Source organism: Schistocerca nitens, chromosome 1 (genome assembly GCF_023898315.1).
Source record: "Schistocerca nitens isolate TAMUIC-IGC-003100 chromosome 1, iqSchNite1.1, whole genome shotgun sequence".
In the NCBI taxonomy this organism is placed as follows: domain Eukaryota; kingdom Metazoa; phylum Arthropoda; class Insecta; order Orthoptera; family Acrididae; genus Schistocerca; species Schistocerca nitens.
The window spans coordinates 1,111,917,615-1,111,935,379 of record NC_064614.1 but is presented as its reverse complement, the minus strand read 5'-3'; the positions used below and the strand labels follow the sequence as shown (position 1 = coordinate 1,111,935,379).

General features: G+C 39.3%; 1 protein-coding gene across 1 annotated transcript in view; it reads right to left on the bottom strand.

Annotated features, from left to right (window-relative positions):
• Positions 1 to 17,765, bottom strand: part of LOC126199096 (protein obstructor-E-like) — an 89,805-nt gene that overhangs the window by 15,740 nt on the left and 56,300 nt on the right. The window contains exon 2 of the mRNA XM_049935849.1: positions 4,694 to 4,912. Coding sequence (XP_049791806.1) covers positions 4,694 to 4,912 — 219 coding nt within the window. The remainder of the gene's footprint in view (positions 1 to 4,693; positions 4,913 to 17,765) is intronic.

Genomic DNA, 17,765 nt, shown 5'->3' with positions numbered 1-17,765 from the left:
GTTTTACTTTGACCAAAAATTATGAAAAAGTTTCAGTGGCTCACTTGAAATTTCTGAACGTAGTCAAGCACAGTCTTGTTGCTGTCTTTCTACATGTATTCACTTGATGGCAGCACAAAATACATCCACCAAAATCATTCATGTCCAGTCTTAGCTGGCAGATTTATTGGATGTTACATTCTCTTTACTTTCGTTGTCTAGCTAAATCTAACTGTATCAATATCATAAGATGTGATTTCCCTGACTGTTATAGTGGGTACTAATATAACTAATGATAATAGTTATGTAGTATTTTGTTTAAAAATTGATGCATAAAATGTTAAAATTACATTTTAATGAGCACTGCATGTTTGTTAGGTTTTGTGGATGATACCTTGACCAGTAGTCAGTGTATCACTGTCACACAAAAAGAACCATTTCAGTGGCATTTCTTGTGTTATGCAATATTTTTGTGCTCTCATGGTGTAGGCATTAAGAGCGTACAAAAATATTGTCTTCAGCAAGAAGATATAACAGTGCCTCTCCAGAAAACATTCAATTAGCAGTAAAAGAAGGTAAAACAGGTACCATATCAATAACTGCAACTGCTAAAACACATAATAAAGTCAAAGGAGCATTAATTAATAGGCTTCTCAACAGACATGAAAAACATTTCGGCAAGCTCACTATATTTTCAACTAAGGGGAGATAGCTTTGGTATGGCATGCTGTCATTGGTGAATGGCATTTCCCTTTTGATAGCTTTGATTAAAGATATCTTGCAGTGGCTTAGTTAAACGGTTTGGTAAGAATAATTTGCTAGAAATTGATTGAGCGCACACATTTCTAAGCAGACATGAAGAGCCTCTCACATTTCATAAAATGTCAGAATATCAGGCATGAAAAGCAGGAATTATGCTAGAGGTAATCTAGGAATATTTCATTAATCTAGAACAGCCTCTTCAAGATGAAAATGAAGACATTGTTGTTCCCACAGAGAGAATTATTAACTTTGAGGCAACCAACTTCTGTATGATCTGAGTGTGAGGAAGTGAGGTTTCAAGTGAGAGGTGAAATACGCAATACAGGCAAAAGAACAGTAAAATTAGTATTTCTTTTTTTAATGTTTTGTGGCTCTGCAGCAGGAGAGGTTCTTCTTTCACTTGTAGTTTATAAGTCTCAACATTCGTGCCAAACCTGGATGTAAGGGAGTCTAGCATAACCGAGTACAATCAGAGTTATTTTGGCTGGTTTGATCACAACATTTTTACTAATTGATTAATGAAATCATTTCTTCCACATGTTGTAGCATTGAGGGCAAAGTTGTGTTTATTGGAGATAATCTCTCATATGACTTTACTCCTATATACATTGCGTGCGTGCCAACCTTTGGATGTAGCATTTTATGGCACCATAAAGAAATATTAGAGACAGATTTTGAATGACTGGAAAAGTGGCTTCATGAACAGCTCGCAAATTTTGCCAAAAGATGGTTGCCAAACATTATCATCAACCCTGTATGATAAAATCAAAAGTATACAATAAAATGAAACTGTAAGTCAGAATCTTATTCAAGGAAAATGTGATGTCTGGACTTTTAAGAAAGATCAAGCACTGTGCCATCAACCTGGACAAAGCAACTCTGACACGGATGAAAGTAGGCCAACAGTGTCCATTTTTAAAGCCATGAGAGATGGAGTGAAACACCCTGCCTCGCAAAGTAAATGTCACAGCAGGAAAGAGTTTGTGTGTGGAGGGTCTTGCAGAGAATCCAGATTACCATTCCAGTGAGAACAGTATTCCAGATTTTCATTCATTAACTACAGGTAAAATAGTGTATGATTGTGTAATATCTCATTCACATATTTTGTTCTTTTTCTTGGTCTTTACTATTGCTCTTTTGAACCAGTTAGGTTATTTTACTTTATTCTTTTCTCACAGCTGATGGTAATGTAGAATGAACAGCTAAAGACACTGCTAAAGTTCTGGGGAATTCAAGAGAGACTCAACGAAGTGTAAAATCCAATGATGGTTATCGTTAATGTGTCAACAACACACAGTAGACACAAGTACTTTGTGGTTGAAATTCAAGAGACAAGTGGCTCACAATTTCTTGTTAGGTTTCTAAGGAAACAGCAAAATAAGATTGTGTGGCCAGAATTGAGCATATAACTTTTTTTCTTAGTAAACCGGATATTTTGGAGTGTGATTTACATTTCACAGAGAAGAAAGAAAAAAAAAAAACTTGAAGGCTTTTCTCTAAATTAAATGATAGGGAGGTTATTGCTAGTTCAGGTTGCATTAAGTTCAATGTTAGTTCAATACCTATGTGTTATATTTTTACCATAAATGGTACATGGCTAAGAATAACTGTGCTGTGGCTTTATTGTGGTTGGTTAAATTATTTTTTGAAATAAAAATTCATGTTTATATATCATAGTCTTGATTAATTTGCTCTCCAGCTGGGGATATTTTGACCAGGTAAGTACTTTTCATTAACAGTGTGGATGCTGACAAAGCTACCCCAACCATGGGTTAACTTTGACTGGTGACAAAAAATTATTTTCCTTGAAGTATTTGCATTTAAATGAAGTTAGGTATATCTTTTAATAGGTGGATGGCTTACCCATAAACTACCTTATTCAGTTTGAGGAAATTGTATATCTTATGTTCTGATATCACTTTTAAATTGAATATATTGGTCAGAGTATATTCATTTGATGTTGCTGTATTTTGATCACAAAACTGACTAAATGTCCATTCTGTGAATTTGTGTAATTAGATTGTTGTATCATGTCAGCAGAACACATCTCATGAAGCTATCTTCTATATACATGGAAATTTACTTTCATCTTCACATACTGGTGATGCTTGTAGCAAGGAACAGAAATCAGGAGTATCATTGTTGTTGTTGTGGTCTTCAGTCCTGAGACTGGTTTGATGCAGCTCTCCATGCTACTCTATCCTGTGCAAGCTTCTTCATCCCCCAGTACCTACTGCAACCTACATCCTTCTGAATCTGCTTAGTGTATTCATCTCTTCGTCTCCCTCTACGATTTTTACCCTCCACACTGCCCTCCAATACTAAATTGGTGATCCCTTGATGCCTCAGAACATGTCCTACCAACCAATCCCTTCTTCTAGTCAAGTTGTGCCACAAATTTCTCTTCTCCCCAATTCTATTCAATACCTCCTCATTAGTTATGTGATCTACCTGTCTAATTTTCAGCATTCTTCTGTAGCACCACATTTCGAAAGCTTCTATTCTCTTCTTGTCCGAACTATTTATCGTCCATGTTTTACTTCCATACATGGCTACACTCCATACAAATACTTTTAGAAACGACTTCCTGACACTTAAATCTATACTCGATGTTAACAAATTTCTCTTTTTCAGAAACACTTTTCTTGCCATTGCCAGTCTACATTTTGTATCCTCTCTACTTCGACCATCATCAGTTATTTTGCTCCCCAAATAGCAAAACTCCTTTACTACTTTAAGTGTCTCATTTCCTAATCTAATTCCCTCAGCATCACCCGACTGAATTCGACTACATTCCATTATCCTCATTTTGCTTTTGTTGATGTTCATCTTATATCCTCCTTTCAAGACGCTCTCCATTCCAGTATGAGATTTTCACTCTGCTGCGGAGTGTGCGCTGATATGAAACTTCCTGGCAGATTAAAACTGTGTGCCCGACTGAGACTCGAACTCGGGACCTTTGCCTTTCGCGGGCAAGTGCTCTACCATCTGAGCTACCGAAGCACGACTCACGCCCGGTACTCACAGCTTTACTTCTGCCAGTATCTCGTCTCCTACCTTCCAAACTTTACACAGAAGCTCTCCTGCGAACCCTGCAGAACTAGCACTCCTGAAAGAAAGGATATTGCGGGGACATGGCTTAGCCACAGCCCGGGGGATGTTTCCAGAATTAGATTTTCACTCTGCAGTGGAGTGTGCGCTGATATGAAACTTCCTGGCAAAGGCAAAGGTCCCGAGTTCGAGTCTCGGTCTGGTGCACAGTTTTAATCTGCCAGGAAGTTTCACTGTCCATTCCGTTCCACTGCTCTTCCAAGTCCTTTGCTGTCTTTGACATAATTACAATGTCATTGGTGAACCTCAAAGTTTTTATTTCTTCTCCACTGATTTTAATACCTACTCCGAATTTTTCTTTAGTTTTCTTTACTGCTTCCTCAAGACACAGATTGAATAACATCGGGGAGAGGCTACAACCCTGTCTCACTTCCTTCCCAACCACCCAGTATCATATGGCATGCATAAATATAAGATGCCTGTAGTATACAGAACTGCAAATTGTTTTGCAAATATTATTTTAAAATATCCTGAAGCTTTAGCATGTTGTTCAAAATTACGTAGATCATTCTGCATTCTCTTGTCCCTTTGGTTCACCTATTTGTGCACATTTTATTTAGCCGCTGTAACGTAATTTATTCTTTTTTCATAATTTTACTATGGTGTATTATCTTTCCTCATAATTTAAGAGTAAACAATGTGACACAAAATTTAGTGCCCTCATTCCATATTTCTGAAACTACATTTTCAGCTTAGTATTTACATTTTGTTTGTGTAAGTGTTTTTGCATTAAGGAAGTATATTTTAACAGGAAAAGTATGAAACAGTCAAACCCGAAAGCTTAAAACTAACACAAAAAATAGAGAGAGAGAGAGAGAGAGAGAGAGAGAGAGATACTCACGTAGAGCTGATCTTCCTTCACAGTCAACATTTACAGGATACTGACAGGGATATGCAAAGAAACGTGCCTTTGGATTAAAAAGGAGTCCATCTGGACATAGTTTTTCTGTTGCAACACCTTCTTCACACTCAATATATGCGTCACACTGCTGTGGACTTGGAAATCGTCCATTCTTTTCTGGGCACGTGAACCCACCACCTCCACGCAGTTGTCCTAAAACTGTGGAAGAGAGAGGAACTGAGATCAGTGAAAGATAATAACTAACATGTAAACTATACAGGGTGGTTCACAAAGATACACAGTTATTTTACTATGTTATTCTACAGGTAAAACTAAAGAAAGAAGTTCATATAAACATAGGTCCACAAATGTTTAGTTGTGGAGTTATCAACTTTGGTAATATGATGACATGATTTTTATGTATGGGGATGGATGAAAGACATAGTTTATAAGGACAAAGTCAATACATGTGAGGCATTACTTGCTCGCATTATGAATGCAATAGACGAAATTAAGAACAACCCTGTGAAAGTGAAACGAGCAACAAAATCTGGTCACATGTGCAGCTAAATGCATTGAACTTGATTGAGACATGTTTGAACATTTATTGAGAATGTATCATAAAATTGTATGCACACTGTATAACTTCCATAACACTGAGCTTTGTTTTTACCTGTTTAACATGAATTCGCATGTGCTATGGTATTAATAAAAGCAGATTATCTGACACATTCATACAGTTTTAGTTAATATTATTACCATCATTTTTCCAAAATTAAATTCTCTACAACTTCTCTTTCAAACTTTGTGCAGTTGTCTGTAATTAAAAAAAAAAACAAATTGGGCCAAGTAGTTAATAAATTAAAAATTTTATGAAATTACATCTGTGCTTCTCTGGATGTTCTGGCAAACTACTACAGATACACGACTGGGACATGTTTTATTAGATTATCCAGATCAATAACAACAAGATAAATGGAAATTGTGCCTTACTTTAATCTCATACAGTTTTGTGATGGCTTCACATTAGTGAAGTTGCTAAATTTCAGGCAAAATCTTTTATTAACCGTAACTCCGTAACTAAATATTGGTGGACATATGTTTGTATGAATTTTTCTCTTTACTTTTACTAATATAATAACATAAGATATTTGCATATCTTCATGAATCACCCTGTATATCAAAATGAATATCTTTGTGAAATACATTTATAAACAACTTATAAATATACTCTTAGACAAGAAATAAAAACATCTTATGAGGCACTGTAGCAATGAATTGAGATTTCTGATCATGGACTTTGATAATCCTACTTAGCATGAGCTTCCCTCCGATTTTTCCCATCATACCGTAAGGAAGAATGCTACTGCATGCCATATTACATTTATTATACATTTCCAGACAAAACTGAAGACTGTAGAGATACATGGAGGGGAATAAAGTCTACTTGTGTCCAAAGTAACATGCAGTATTGCATACCTTCCTTGAAAATGGTGAAAACAGATTGTAAATTTTCCTGTGCAATTCAATTTTGCCAGTCATAAATTGTTGCCAGGACAGAATGACTGGCCACTGTTGACCTCATCTTACTGGGAAGTTCTTTTTTTAATGAACACAGTATTTGTAATTAAAACTTACAATAGCTTCTAATATACTTTGAAACTATTCAGTTGCAGCTCATCCCATCTTGAACAGTTGGAATTTTGGACATGTATATGAGATTGTAATGTCATAGGAATAGGGAAAATAGAACTTCAATATTGTGGGAAGCAAAAATGGAAGAAAAACAATTATAGGTTTTTGATTGGAAGCTGAAAGTTGATTTTGAAAAATTTCCAGCAAAAGTTGGAATTTCATTTAAATAATCCCACCTTGAAATTCAATTCAGATGAAGTATCTGAGACGTTTATTTTATGCTGAAGGCAGAATTAAAACTATTCAAATCAATGAGTATATGAAAATCAGAAATAGTGTAATTGCATTTCAGTGGTGAAAATTGTTAATTGTAATATTTTCAGAAGTTGAGTTGTGTTGCATGAACTTGAGCCAAATAAGTAATGAGAATTTGATCTAGTTAACACTAAAACATCATTGAAGGTATCCACAGCATGGGCAAATAAAGGTATGTGAGTGCCAAAGAAGTGGAACAAAATGACTGCCAGGTAAGATCGAACCATTACAAGGTTGCAGAATGTCTCAAGGTAGCTATGTAAAACTGGGCATTGTCTAGCGAAAACTTCCTTGCAAGTAATAAGGCCAACAGTGTGGAAAGTGTCTGACCTAATTTATGAACATAGTATTTTTTAAGGTATCTGGAATCATTGTTGACATAGTACCAACTCTTCAAGCCATGTGTGAAAAATTATACACAGTGGTAAGATTACCCGGGCACATAAATTTGCTGGTCATCCATCCCTAGACAGAAGTGGATGATTTGGTATTTGTAGTAGGATAGACTGATGATGGTATTTATGCTGTGATACAGGGTGACAATTACTGAACTAAATGATATAAAATCATCACAACTTCTGAACAGGTTGCGTTAGGACACTCAAACTGCAGGGTTGGATATGGGGCATGATAGGAATTAGTGTGCACATGCGCACGTGCCTTGTCGTCAGCCATTTCCACGTGAAAACATCACGGTACAGTGTGCTTTTGCTTCTAGCAGCTATGAAGGCCTACTATGAGAGCAATAACAGCCCAGCTACAGCTCAAAGGAGGTTTGCGACCAAGTTCAAGCTGAAGACAACCAGTCCAAGTGTGCTAACAATCAAGAATGTCAAGAAGACGTGCCGTGTTTCAAACCAGCCCCAGAAAATCGATCAGACAAGCTGCAAAACAGGTGGGAATGAACCAGGAGACACTGCGACAAATTGTTTTGAAGACCTTCCCATACAAAAATTCAAACCCATCAGGCACTAAGCCCCAGGGCCATGGAATAGCAGTTGTGTTTCGCCAACACTATTGTCCAAGAATTGACAAACAGAACTTTGATGTGAATATGGTTTGGTTTAGTGCCAAAGCTCATTTTCAAATGGATGTGTTCATCAGTAAGTAAAATGAGCACATCTGGGGGGCTGAGAATCCACATTTCATGGTCAAGAAGTCTCTTCATCTTCAACAGATGACTGTGGTGTGCAATGTCCAGTCACGGAATAATTGGTGCAATATTCCTTGATGGCACGATGACTACCAAACGGTATGTGAAGATTTTGGAAGATGATTTCATTCCCATTATCTAAAGTGACCCTGATTTGGACAAGGTGTGGTTCATGCAAGACGGAGCTCATCCCCATTGAAGCAGGAGAATGTTTGGTGTCTTGGAGGAACACTTTGGGGACCGCATTCTGGCTCTGGGGTATCCAGAGATCACTGACATGGGCCTCAGTTGGCTGCCATATTCTCCATATCTGAACACATGACTCCTTTTTGTGGAGCTAAAGAAAAGATGTACAGCAATAACCCCAAAACCATTGCTGTGCTGAAAAAAGCCATTCGTGAAGTCATCGACAGCACCTGTGTTCCGACACTTAAGTGAGTCATGCAGAATTTCGCTATTTGTGTGCGCCATATCATCGTCAATGATGGCAGGCATATCGAACATGTCAAAACCTAAATTCGAACATCAGTAGTGACTTTTACATGTTGAATAAAGTGTGTGCATGCTGTAGTTTGTAACTAATTTACTTTTTTTTCCGTATAGTTCAATAATTGTCACCCTGTACACTGTCATCCAGTTTGACACTTCAGAAAATAAAGAGAAGTATTGCTGCCTTGTAAAAAAACATGACAATTTTTTAAAACTCAAGATAGCATCATATTAACAAAAAAGTCCAGTTGTCATCACCCTACATGTGTCTGACATGTACATATATCTTTTACAGCCGGTTGTGTAAACTTTTCAACACACATTTTGGAATAATGAACTCGCAAATTGCGATTATGTTCCTGCATGAGCTGCAGCACAAAGGAAGATTTGTGCTGGATTCGGACTGGATCCCAGATTTGCCACATGTCACGAGCTGTCCATTTCATCATTTCAGCTATCCAACACATACTTCCAGGAATGGCCCAAATCTCCAATTTTCTTGGTTCCTGCACAGGGTGACACTGCTTTCTGTTGTCATTGCCATGCTAGGGCATGAAATATTACAGCTGTTACAAAGCCATAATTGCAGTTTGCAAGTTCATTCTCAGTGCAGCTGTTGATCATTGATGCAGTGTCTCAGACACTGCACTGCAAAAGTTTTGAAGTTTTGGTACTGGACAAACATCTGTGATGATGATGATGCAGTTGGGGTGTATTGCTATGACTTATGAGTTGTCTCAACAATCACCACTTGTTAGGGGATGTTGTAAGTCCTAGTGTCAAATGGTAACTGATTCTTCCATCACTTCTGGGTGGAACAACTTATAAATGAAAAGCACTGAATTGAGGATGTTCTAAAGTACTGATTTATTTTGTTAACTGGTTTTTGACTTACAAGGCAATCCTCAGACTTTTAACAGTTGAAGTCTTATAATGGCCTTATAAGCCAAAACCGAGTTAATGAAATAAATTAATACCGTAGAACACAAAAAATTAAGTGCTTATCATTTATAACTAATGTAAAATCCAGTAGTGGAAAGACCAGGTCAGAATATCAACAATTATGAAAAGGATAAATTGCTATTTGCAGTAAAGCTGACACAATGAGCAGCAGACAGGCACTATGAAAAAGACTGTTACATGCTAATCTTTTGGCTGATGTTTTCTTCAGAAGGGAAAGGAAAAGACACACACATTCACACCCTGCAGCACACACATGCACCAATGGCCACTATCTCCGGACTGCAACTGTTGCATTGGAAAAAAAAAAAAAAAAAAAAGCAGCAATTTGGAGTTGGGCGGGGAAGAAGGAGGAATAACAGAGTGCGGTTGGGGGAGAGAAGAGAGTTATCTGGCAGAGCATGCAGGGACTACTGTAGAAGGCAGGGGGACAAGGCTGTGGGAGAGAGGAGATGGGGGGGGGGGGAATAGAAAAGTAGGAAGGAAAAGACTGGTGGGTGCATTGGCAGAGAGGTGACGCAATGAAGATGAGGGGACATGAATTTGTAGGAGGTTACAGGACAGAGGGGGCAGAAACTGTTGGGTGGAGGGTGTGGGGACAGTAGGTTGAGATTGTGATAATCTTGGGAGCACAGAATATATTGTAAGGGTAACTCCTGTCTGTGCAGTTCAGAAAGCTGATGATGGAGGGCAGGATCTAGAGGATCCAGTTTGTGAAGCAGCTATTAACCCTCGAGTGGGTGCTCCTATGTATAAAGTGCGCCAACCCCCAAAAATAACATTGTTTTGTACCATTGCATTGTTATTTTACAATTGCAAGCCCATACCTGTTCCTTCATCATTGCTTCAGCTAACACAGTGATAATTGGTTTTGCCGTACGTCCAAGTGAGCAGCAATAATATGAAATAAACAGCAAGCTGTCTGCCTACACACCCACCTGTCTTTTCCTCTTCTCTGCACCTTTCCTTTACCACTCCCCTTTCCTCCCCATCCCACCCTAACAGTCTCCTGATGTTGCGCTTGGCAACTTTGTCCTGCCACCGTCAAGTGCCTGCACACACTGCCAGGTAGTGATAATTTCTCTCCCCCTGCTATCCCTCCTACATCCCCACCTAACTTCATATTGCTGTTTGTGTTTGACATGACACAGTTGCATTCTAGCCGAAGTGGCTGGAGATAGTATAGCAGTCATGTATGCATGAGGTGTGCTTGCTTATGTGAATGTGTGTGTGTTTTTTTCTGAAGAAGGCTTTGGCTGGAACCTTAATTGTGTAATGTTCTTTTCATCGTTTCTATTTGCATCTCAACATGTCATCTTTATGATAAGTAGCAGTCTATCCTTTTCATAACCTTGTTGATATTCCAACCTGAACTTTCCAGTGTTTCAATGTTATTTTTTATATTTACAACAGATTGGTGGATGTACTTACATGGTGTAGTTAATATCACCAGTGTTTTAAACATACCTTTACAATGAGCTCAGCTACTGTTTTTGGTTATGGCTCATTTATGTTGTTTGAAAACCATGTTAATATTTTGTGGCATCTATTCCCCAAAAAAGAATTCCATAGCTAAGATTTAGTGTACATGTGAATAGTCTGTAACTGAAAGACACTGCTGTTGCACACTGATGAGAAAGGACTCTTAAGGGCATAACATACTTTTAACAAGTATCCTTGTGCCATAATGCCACTTCAGCTTAGATTCAATATTCATTTCCAGATACTTTGAGTTTGTTATGCACTCAGTATAGGTGCCATGCACATTTAATTTAGCAGTGTTGTTCTTCCTTGTCAAACTAAAATTCATTTCATTTGTTTAATTTACTTTCAATGTCATTTTATTGCATATTGATTAATTGTAAACTTCATTGAAGGTTTCGTTTTCTTTTTCCTCAGTGGCTATAATATGGTATTACTGTCATCAGCAAAGAGAATATTTTCCCTGTGACTAGCACTATTGGGAAAGTCATTGATAGTTTAGATTTATTTAAGGTTTGTGTTATCTCTACTTATTGTACTCTGTCTGCTAGGTTTGATCACAGTCAGTCATTAGCTGTGTGTATAATACAGTTGAAATTAAAATTAAATTTATTTTTCAGTATGAACAAAGGTTTTGTTGATATATAAAAACAGATCAGATTGATCATGTTCTCATACATTGCAAACATAGAAAAACGATTAGTGACGTATGGTTCTTCCGAGGAGCTGAAATGGGGTCAGATCATAATCTAGTAATAAGCACAATGAAAGTCAAGCTGAAGGCAGCACCAAAAGTGAAATCCAGACCCGAAAACATGAACAGATTTGATTTGCAAAATGTGATAGGGACAGAAGGAATGATGAAGTACAAAGTTGAAGTTTCAAACCGGTTTGAGGCCTTAAGTAATAAAGCATTGAAATGACCAGTGATGAATACTGGAACAATGTAAAAGAAGTCATCCTCACAGCTGCTAATAATAACTTGCAGAGAGCTAAGAAAGTCAGGAAGAAATGGTTTGATGAAGAGTGTGAAGAAGCTGAAGACAAGGTTATGAAGCAACAGAAAAAATGGTTCCAAACAAATAAGAATCCTGAAGTAGAACTTGCTTATCGGCACTCTCAAATGCAGGCAAACAAAATTAACAGAAAGAAAAAGGAACAATTCCTAAAACAACAGACTGAATCTATTCATGAATATCATTGATATAACATCATCTGGAAAATGTATGGTACAATCAACAAAATTAGAAAAGGTTTTAATTACAAGGCCAACAGCTTTGGGCATCAACACATCAGGGCATCAAGATAGCCTATGTCCTTGGGTTGAGAAATAATCCCTAAAGGCGGAAGATCCAAAGATGGACAGTGGCATAGGACACCAAGGGTAGGTGGGACACTTTGAGCCATAGTGAAGGCAACTCCCCTAGGAGAAAGCTACTCTGATCACATAGTGGGTGGCTCAGAACCACAGATGGCAGCACCATCATAGCTCAGGCTCAGAAAGCCGATAACCTACCAGCCTTAAATTATGAGATCAAAGAAAAAGGCAAAAGAAAGTACCGGACTGATCAAAATGTTGATGACAATGGAATGCTTGGTTTGCGAATTGGAACTTGAAATATTAGATCATGACAGGAGAAATGAAACAATTGGACACAGCACTAGGCAACTATAAGTGCCTCATAGCAGCTAAATAAGAATCCCCCAAGGAATCATGAAGGTTGTAGATCACTACACATTATTCAACAGCAATGAGGATTGGCCAGATTGGTTCTCTGGAGTGGGATTTGCTGTTCACAACAATATGTTCTCAGCAGTTAGTAAATGACCAACAATAATGGTATTAGGCTGATAAATTTTGCTGACCTTAGAAGAATGATCATTAGTAGCACATACTGCCCACGGAAAGAGATGCATAAAGCTACATGGATATCACCAAATGGTAAGATGAAAAACCAGATTGATCATGCATTGATGGATGGAAGGCATTGTGGATGCATCGAGCTAGTACGAACATACCATGGCGCTGATATGAATTCAAACCACTTTTAAGTAGTTTTGAATATCTGTCTAAAAGAGCAAGTAAGACAGCAACACTAAGATAGTCACTGGCTCGCTTTTGTCAACAGATGCCCCGGATAATGTAGAAGGAATATGGACACAATTGATGGAAGTGGTTATTCAGAGTGCAAAGAAAGAACTGGGATGACAACCTAAACCTAAAAACAAACCATGGTTTGATGATGAATGCCAATTGGATGTTAAAGATAGAATGGAGAAGAAATTAGAGTGGTTAAATCACCCATCAGAAGATACACAAGCAACATACTCAGAAGTGAGATGACTGACAGACAGGTTCATTAGGAGGAGGAAAAGAGAATATGGGAAGAAACTATTGGTGGCAGTTGAGGAATCGAAGGAAATACTGCACTCCTTTTTCAAGTTGACATGTTTTGCTTGAGGCAATTATAAACAGCAGACATTAATCCTAACAGATGAAGGGAATGTGTGGTACCTTCTATGGACCAAGCAGATCAGTATGGAAAGCATTCCAGAAGGATGTAAAGAACAAGATTGGAAGTTAAGTGCAGAGGAAGAGGAAGTACCTGAAACTGAACCTGGAAGAGATAAGAACAACTGTAGTCACTCAAAAACAATAAAGTGCCACGTGGTAGTGGTATTAGTGCAGAACTGGTTAGAAATAGAAGGGAAGTTTTATTGGAGACACTAAGACAGCCTATTGTCAAAATCTAGTCATCAGAGGAGATCCCGGTTGAATGGAAGAGAGCAATTGTGTGCCCAATTTTTAAAAAAAGGAGATGCCACCAAAGTAGACAATTATCGACGAATCTTGCTACTTGAGATAGGTTATAAAGTCTTAACCTCCCTGTTACTTAGTCGTCTGAAACCTGTTGTACAAGAGATCATAGGACCATATCAACGTGGACTCGTGGCAAGACGCACAACCATAGATCACATCTTTATGCTACGACAGCTAATGGAAAATTACTATGAATTTGATAGAGAGTTACACCTCATATTTATAGATTTCTGACAGGCCTATGACAGCATTAATTGGACTGTATTATGGAGGATAATGCAGGAGCTGGGCATCACAAGAAAATACATCAAAGTGATTGAAGCATGTTATGCAGATACAAGCTGCCAAGTATGGTTTGGAAACAAAATGTCAGAGCCTTTCACTGTTTAACACAGTTTGAGGCAAGGAGATCCTTTGTCCCCAGTGCTATTCAACACTGCATTGGAAAAGGTACGACGTGAAATTGGTAATGACAGGGAGATGGATATGATTGGAACTGCCACAATCTTGGTATGAAAGAGGCAAGCAAAGTCAGATTAGTTGTCAATGATGAGGAAAACCAAATATATGATCATCTCCCGCTGACAGGATTTCCCTACCGCTATCAATATACACTCCTGGAAATTGAAATAAGAACACCGTGACTTCATTGTCCCAGGAAGGGGAAACTTTATTGACACATTCCTGGGGTCAGATACATCACATGATCACACTGACAGAACCACAGGCACATAGACACAGGCAACAGAGCATGCACAATGTCGGCACTAGTACAGTGTATATCCACCTTTCGCAGCAATGCAGGCTGCTATTCTCCCATGGAGACGATCGTAGAGATGCTGGATGTAGTCCTGTGGAACGGCTTGCCATGCCATTTCCACCTGGCGCCTCAGTTGGACCAGCGTTCGTGCTGGACGTGCAGACCACGTGAGACGACGCTTCATCCAGTCCCAAACATGCTCAATGGGGGACAGATCTGGAGATCTTGCTGGCCAGGGTAGTTGACTTACACCTTCTAGAGCACGTTGGGTGGCACGGGATACATGCGGACGTGCATTGTCCTGTTGGAACAGCAAGTTCCCTTGCCGGTCTAGGAATGGTAGAACGATGGGTTCGATGACGGTTTGGATGTACCGTGCACTATTCAGTGTCCCCTCGACGATCACCAGTGGTGTACGGCCAGTGTAGGAGATCGCTCCCCACACCATGATGCCGGGTGTTGGCCCTGTGTGCCTCGGTCGTATGCAGTCCTGATTGTGGCGCTCACCTGCACGGCGCCAAACACGCATACGACCATCATTGGCACCAAGGCAGAAGCGACTCTCATCACTGAAGACGACACGTCTCCATTCGTCCCTCCATTCACGCCTGTCGCGACACCACTGGAGGTGGGCTGCACGATGTTGGGGTGTGAGCGGAAGACGGCCTAACGGTGTGCGGGACCGTAGCCCAGCTTCATGGAGACGGTTGCGAATGGTCCTCGCCGATACCCCAGGAGCAACAGTGTCCCTAATTTGCTGGGAAGTGGCGGTGCGGTCCCCTACGGCACTGCGTAGGATCCTACGGTCTTGGCGTGCATCCGTGCGTCGCTGCGGTCCGGTCCCAGGTCGACGGGCACGTGCACCTTCCGCCGACCACTGGCGACAACATCGATGTACTGTGGAGACCTCACACCCCACGTGTTGAGCAATTCGGCGGTACGTCCACCCGGCCTCCCGCATGCCCACTATACGCCCTCGCTCAAAGTCCGTCAACTGCACATACGGTTCACGTCCACGCTGTCGCGGCATGCTACCAGTGTTAAAGACTGCGATGGAGCTCCGTATGCCACGGCAAACTGGCTGACACTGACGGCGGCGGTGCACAAATGCTGCGCAGCTAGCGCCATTCGACGGCCAACACCGCGGGTCCTGGTGTGTCCGCTGTGCCGTGCGTGTGATCATTGCTTGTACAGCCCTCTCGCAGTGTCCGGAGCAAGTATGGTGGGTCTGACACACCGGTGTCAATGTGTTCTTTTTTCCATTTCCAGGAGTGTAGATGGACACAATTTTGAACAAGCAGAGAAATTTAAGTACCTGGTATCGATACTATCTAATAAAAGTGAGATTGAGTAAAAGATTCAACAGAGAATAATTAATGCTAATTGTGCCTTCTTTAGTCTCAATAACTTATTCGAGTCATGCTTGGTCTCACAAAACAGCAAGGTCAAACTTTACATGGCACTGGTAAAACCGGTTCTGTTAGTGAGACATGGGCGACTTCACAAACACTAAAAGAGCACATTTACGCATTTGAAAGGAGAGTGCTCAGAAAGATCTATGGGCCTACATCCAACAGAGAAAATGGAAGATGGGAAAGGAGGGAAAAAGAAGACTTGTACTAACGTTTTGGAAAAACCGATGTTGGTAGGACCATCAAAGGATGATGACTCCAGTGGTTGGGACATGTCATAAGAGTTTGTGAATCTATCCCCAACCGAGTGTTCAATTCCCAGCTGACTGGAAAATGTCAGAGAGGTCATCCAAGGACTAGGTGGAAAGATAGAGTGACAAGGATGTTGCAGAAGGTAGAACCATCTCCAGAAGATGCAGTGCACAGAAGAAAGTAGACCAACATCTGCCAGAAATACCTGCAACTGTGATCATGACAATGCTCGTTTCTGTGTCACTGATTGTGTTATTGATCTTTGTGTAGTGTATTATTCTGTTTTGTAATATTTATTTTGCTTTCTGTCATGGGCCTTTATGACCTGTTATGTACAATAAATGATGATGATGATGAAACAAAAGTAATGAAGGCTTTAACTGGCAATATGATGATTGAACCAGCAAAAAATTTAGTGACAAGCAATGAGTATTTTGACAACCTACTGAATTGTTCTGATCCAGAAGCACCAATTACTACTCGTAGTTCCAGCAACAGTAACAACTGTGAGGAAATTCCAGAACCCACATATGAGCAGGTGGTAGAGTGTATCAAATGCCTAAAAATGGTAAAGCAACTGGCAGTGACAGCATCCCAGCTGAGATACTAAAATGTGGAGGAGATGCATTGCACAGACGTTTATTTCATCTTATACAGATAATCTGGAAAACAGAGAACATTCCAACAGAATGGAGAGAGTCATTAATAGCCCCTATACATAAAAAAGGAGACAGGGAAGATCCTGAAACTGTAGAGGAATATCGTTAGTCAATACAGGTTATAAGATCTTATCTTGTTTATTGCTATGCCGCTTAAAACCATGTACAGAAAATATAATTGGGGATTATCAAAATGTCTTCTGCAAAAACAGATTCACCACTGACAACATATGCACAATCAAATCAATATATTAAAAAGTTTGGGAATATAAACAAAATATACATTATCTGTTCATCGATTTCATGAAAGCTTATGACTCCATCCATAGACAAAGCTTGTGGAATGTAATGACTGAATTTGGTTTCCCAATTAAATTGATAAATCTCTGCAAAGTATGCTTGGATGAAAATACAAGCAGGGTTTTACTAATTGTATTAAAGTCTGGCCATTTTAAAAATAAAACTGGATTAAGACAAGAAGATGCTTTGTCCCCTCTTCTCTTTAATATAGCTTTAGAAAGAGTTGTGTGAAAACTCAAACTGGTTCCTGCTGGGATCCTCCATGAAAGCAAAATTAACATGTTAGCATATGCAGATGACATAGTGCTCATTGGAAGCAGTGAAATAGATATTAGGCAATTATTTGTGGAGCTTGCAACAGAAGCATCAAGACTGAAATTAAATGATGAGAAAACAAAATACATGATAGTTCAAAGATTTAGAGATCAATGGGATAACCAATCACATCATAATAGTTGGTGAACACAAATTCAAGCATGTTGAACATTTCATATTTCTGGGATCAGTGATACATGAACAAAATCAGAGACAGGTAGAAATAAAAGCGAGACTGCAAAATGCTAACCAATCCTATTATACAATACAAAATCTCTTAGGGTCCAAACTGCTGCCTAGTAAAACTAAAATAAAGTTATATAATACAGCCATCAGACCAGTTCTAATCTATGGGGCAGAAACATGGAGCCTAACAAAAACAGAACACCACTATTTACAAGTGTTTGAAAAAAAAGTTTGTAGAAAAATCTTTGGTCCATATTATGACAATGAATCACAATGCTGGAAGAGAAGACACAGTATGGAAATCAATGAGTTATCACAACAACCAATGATAGT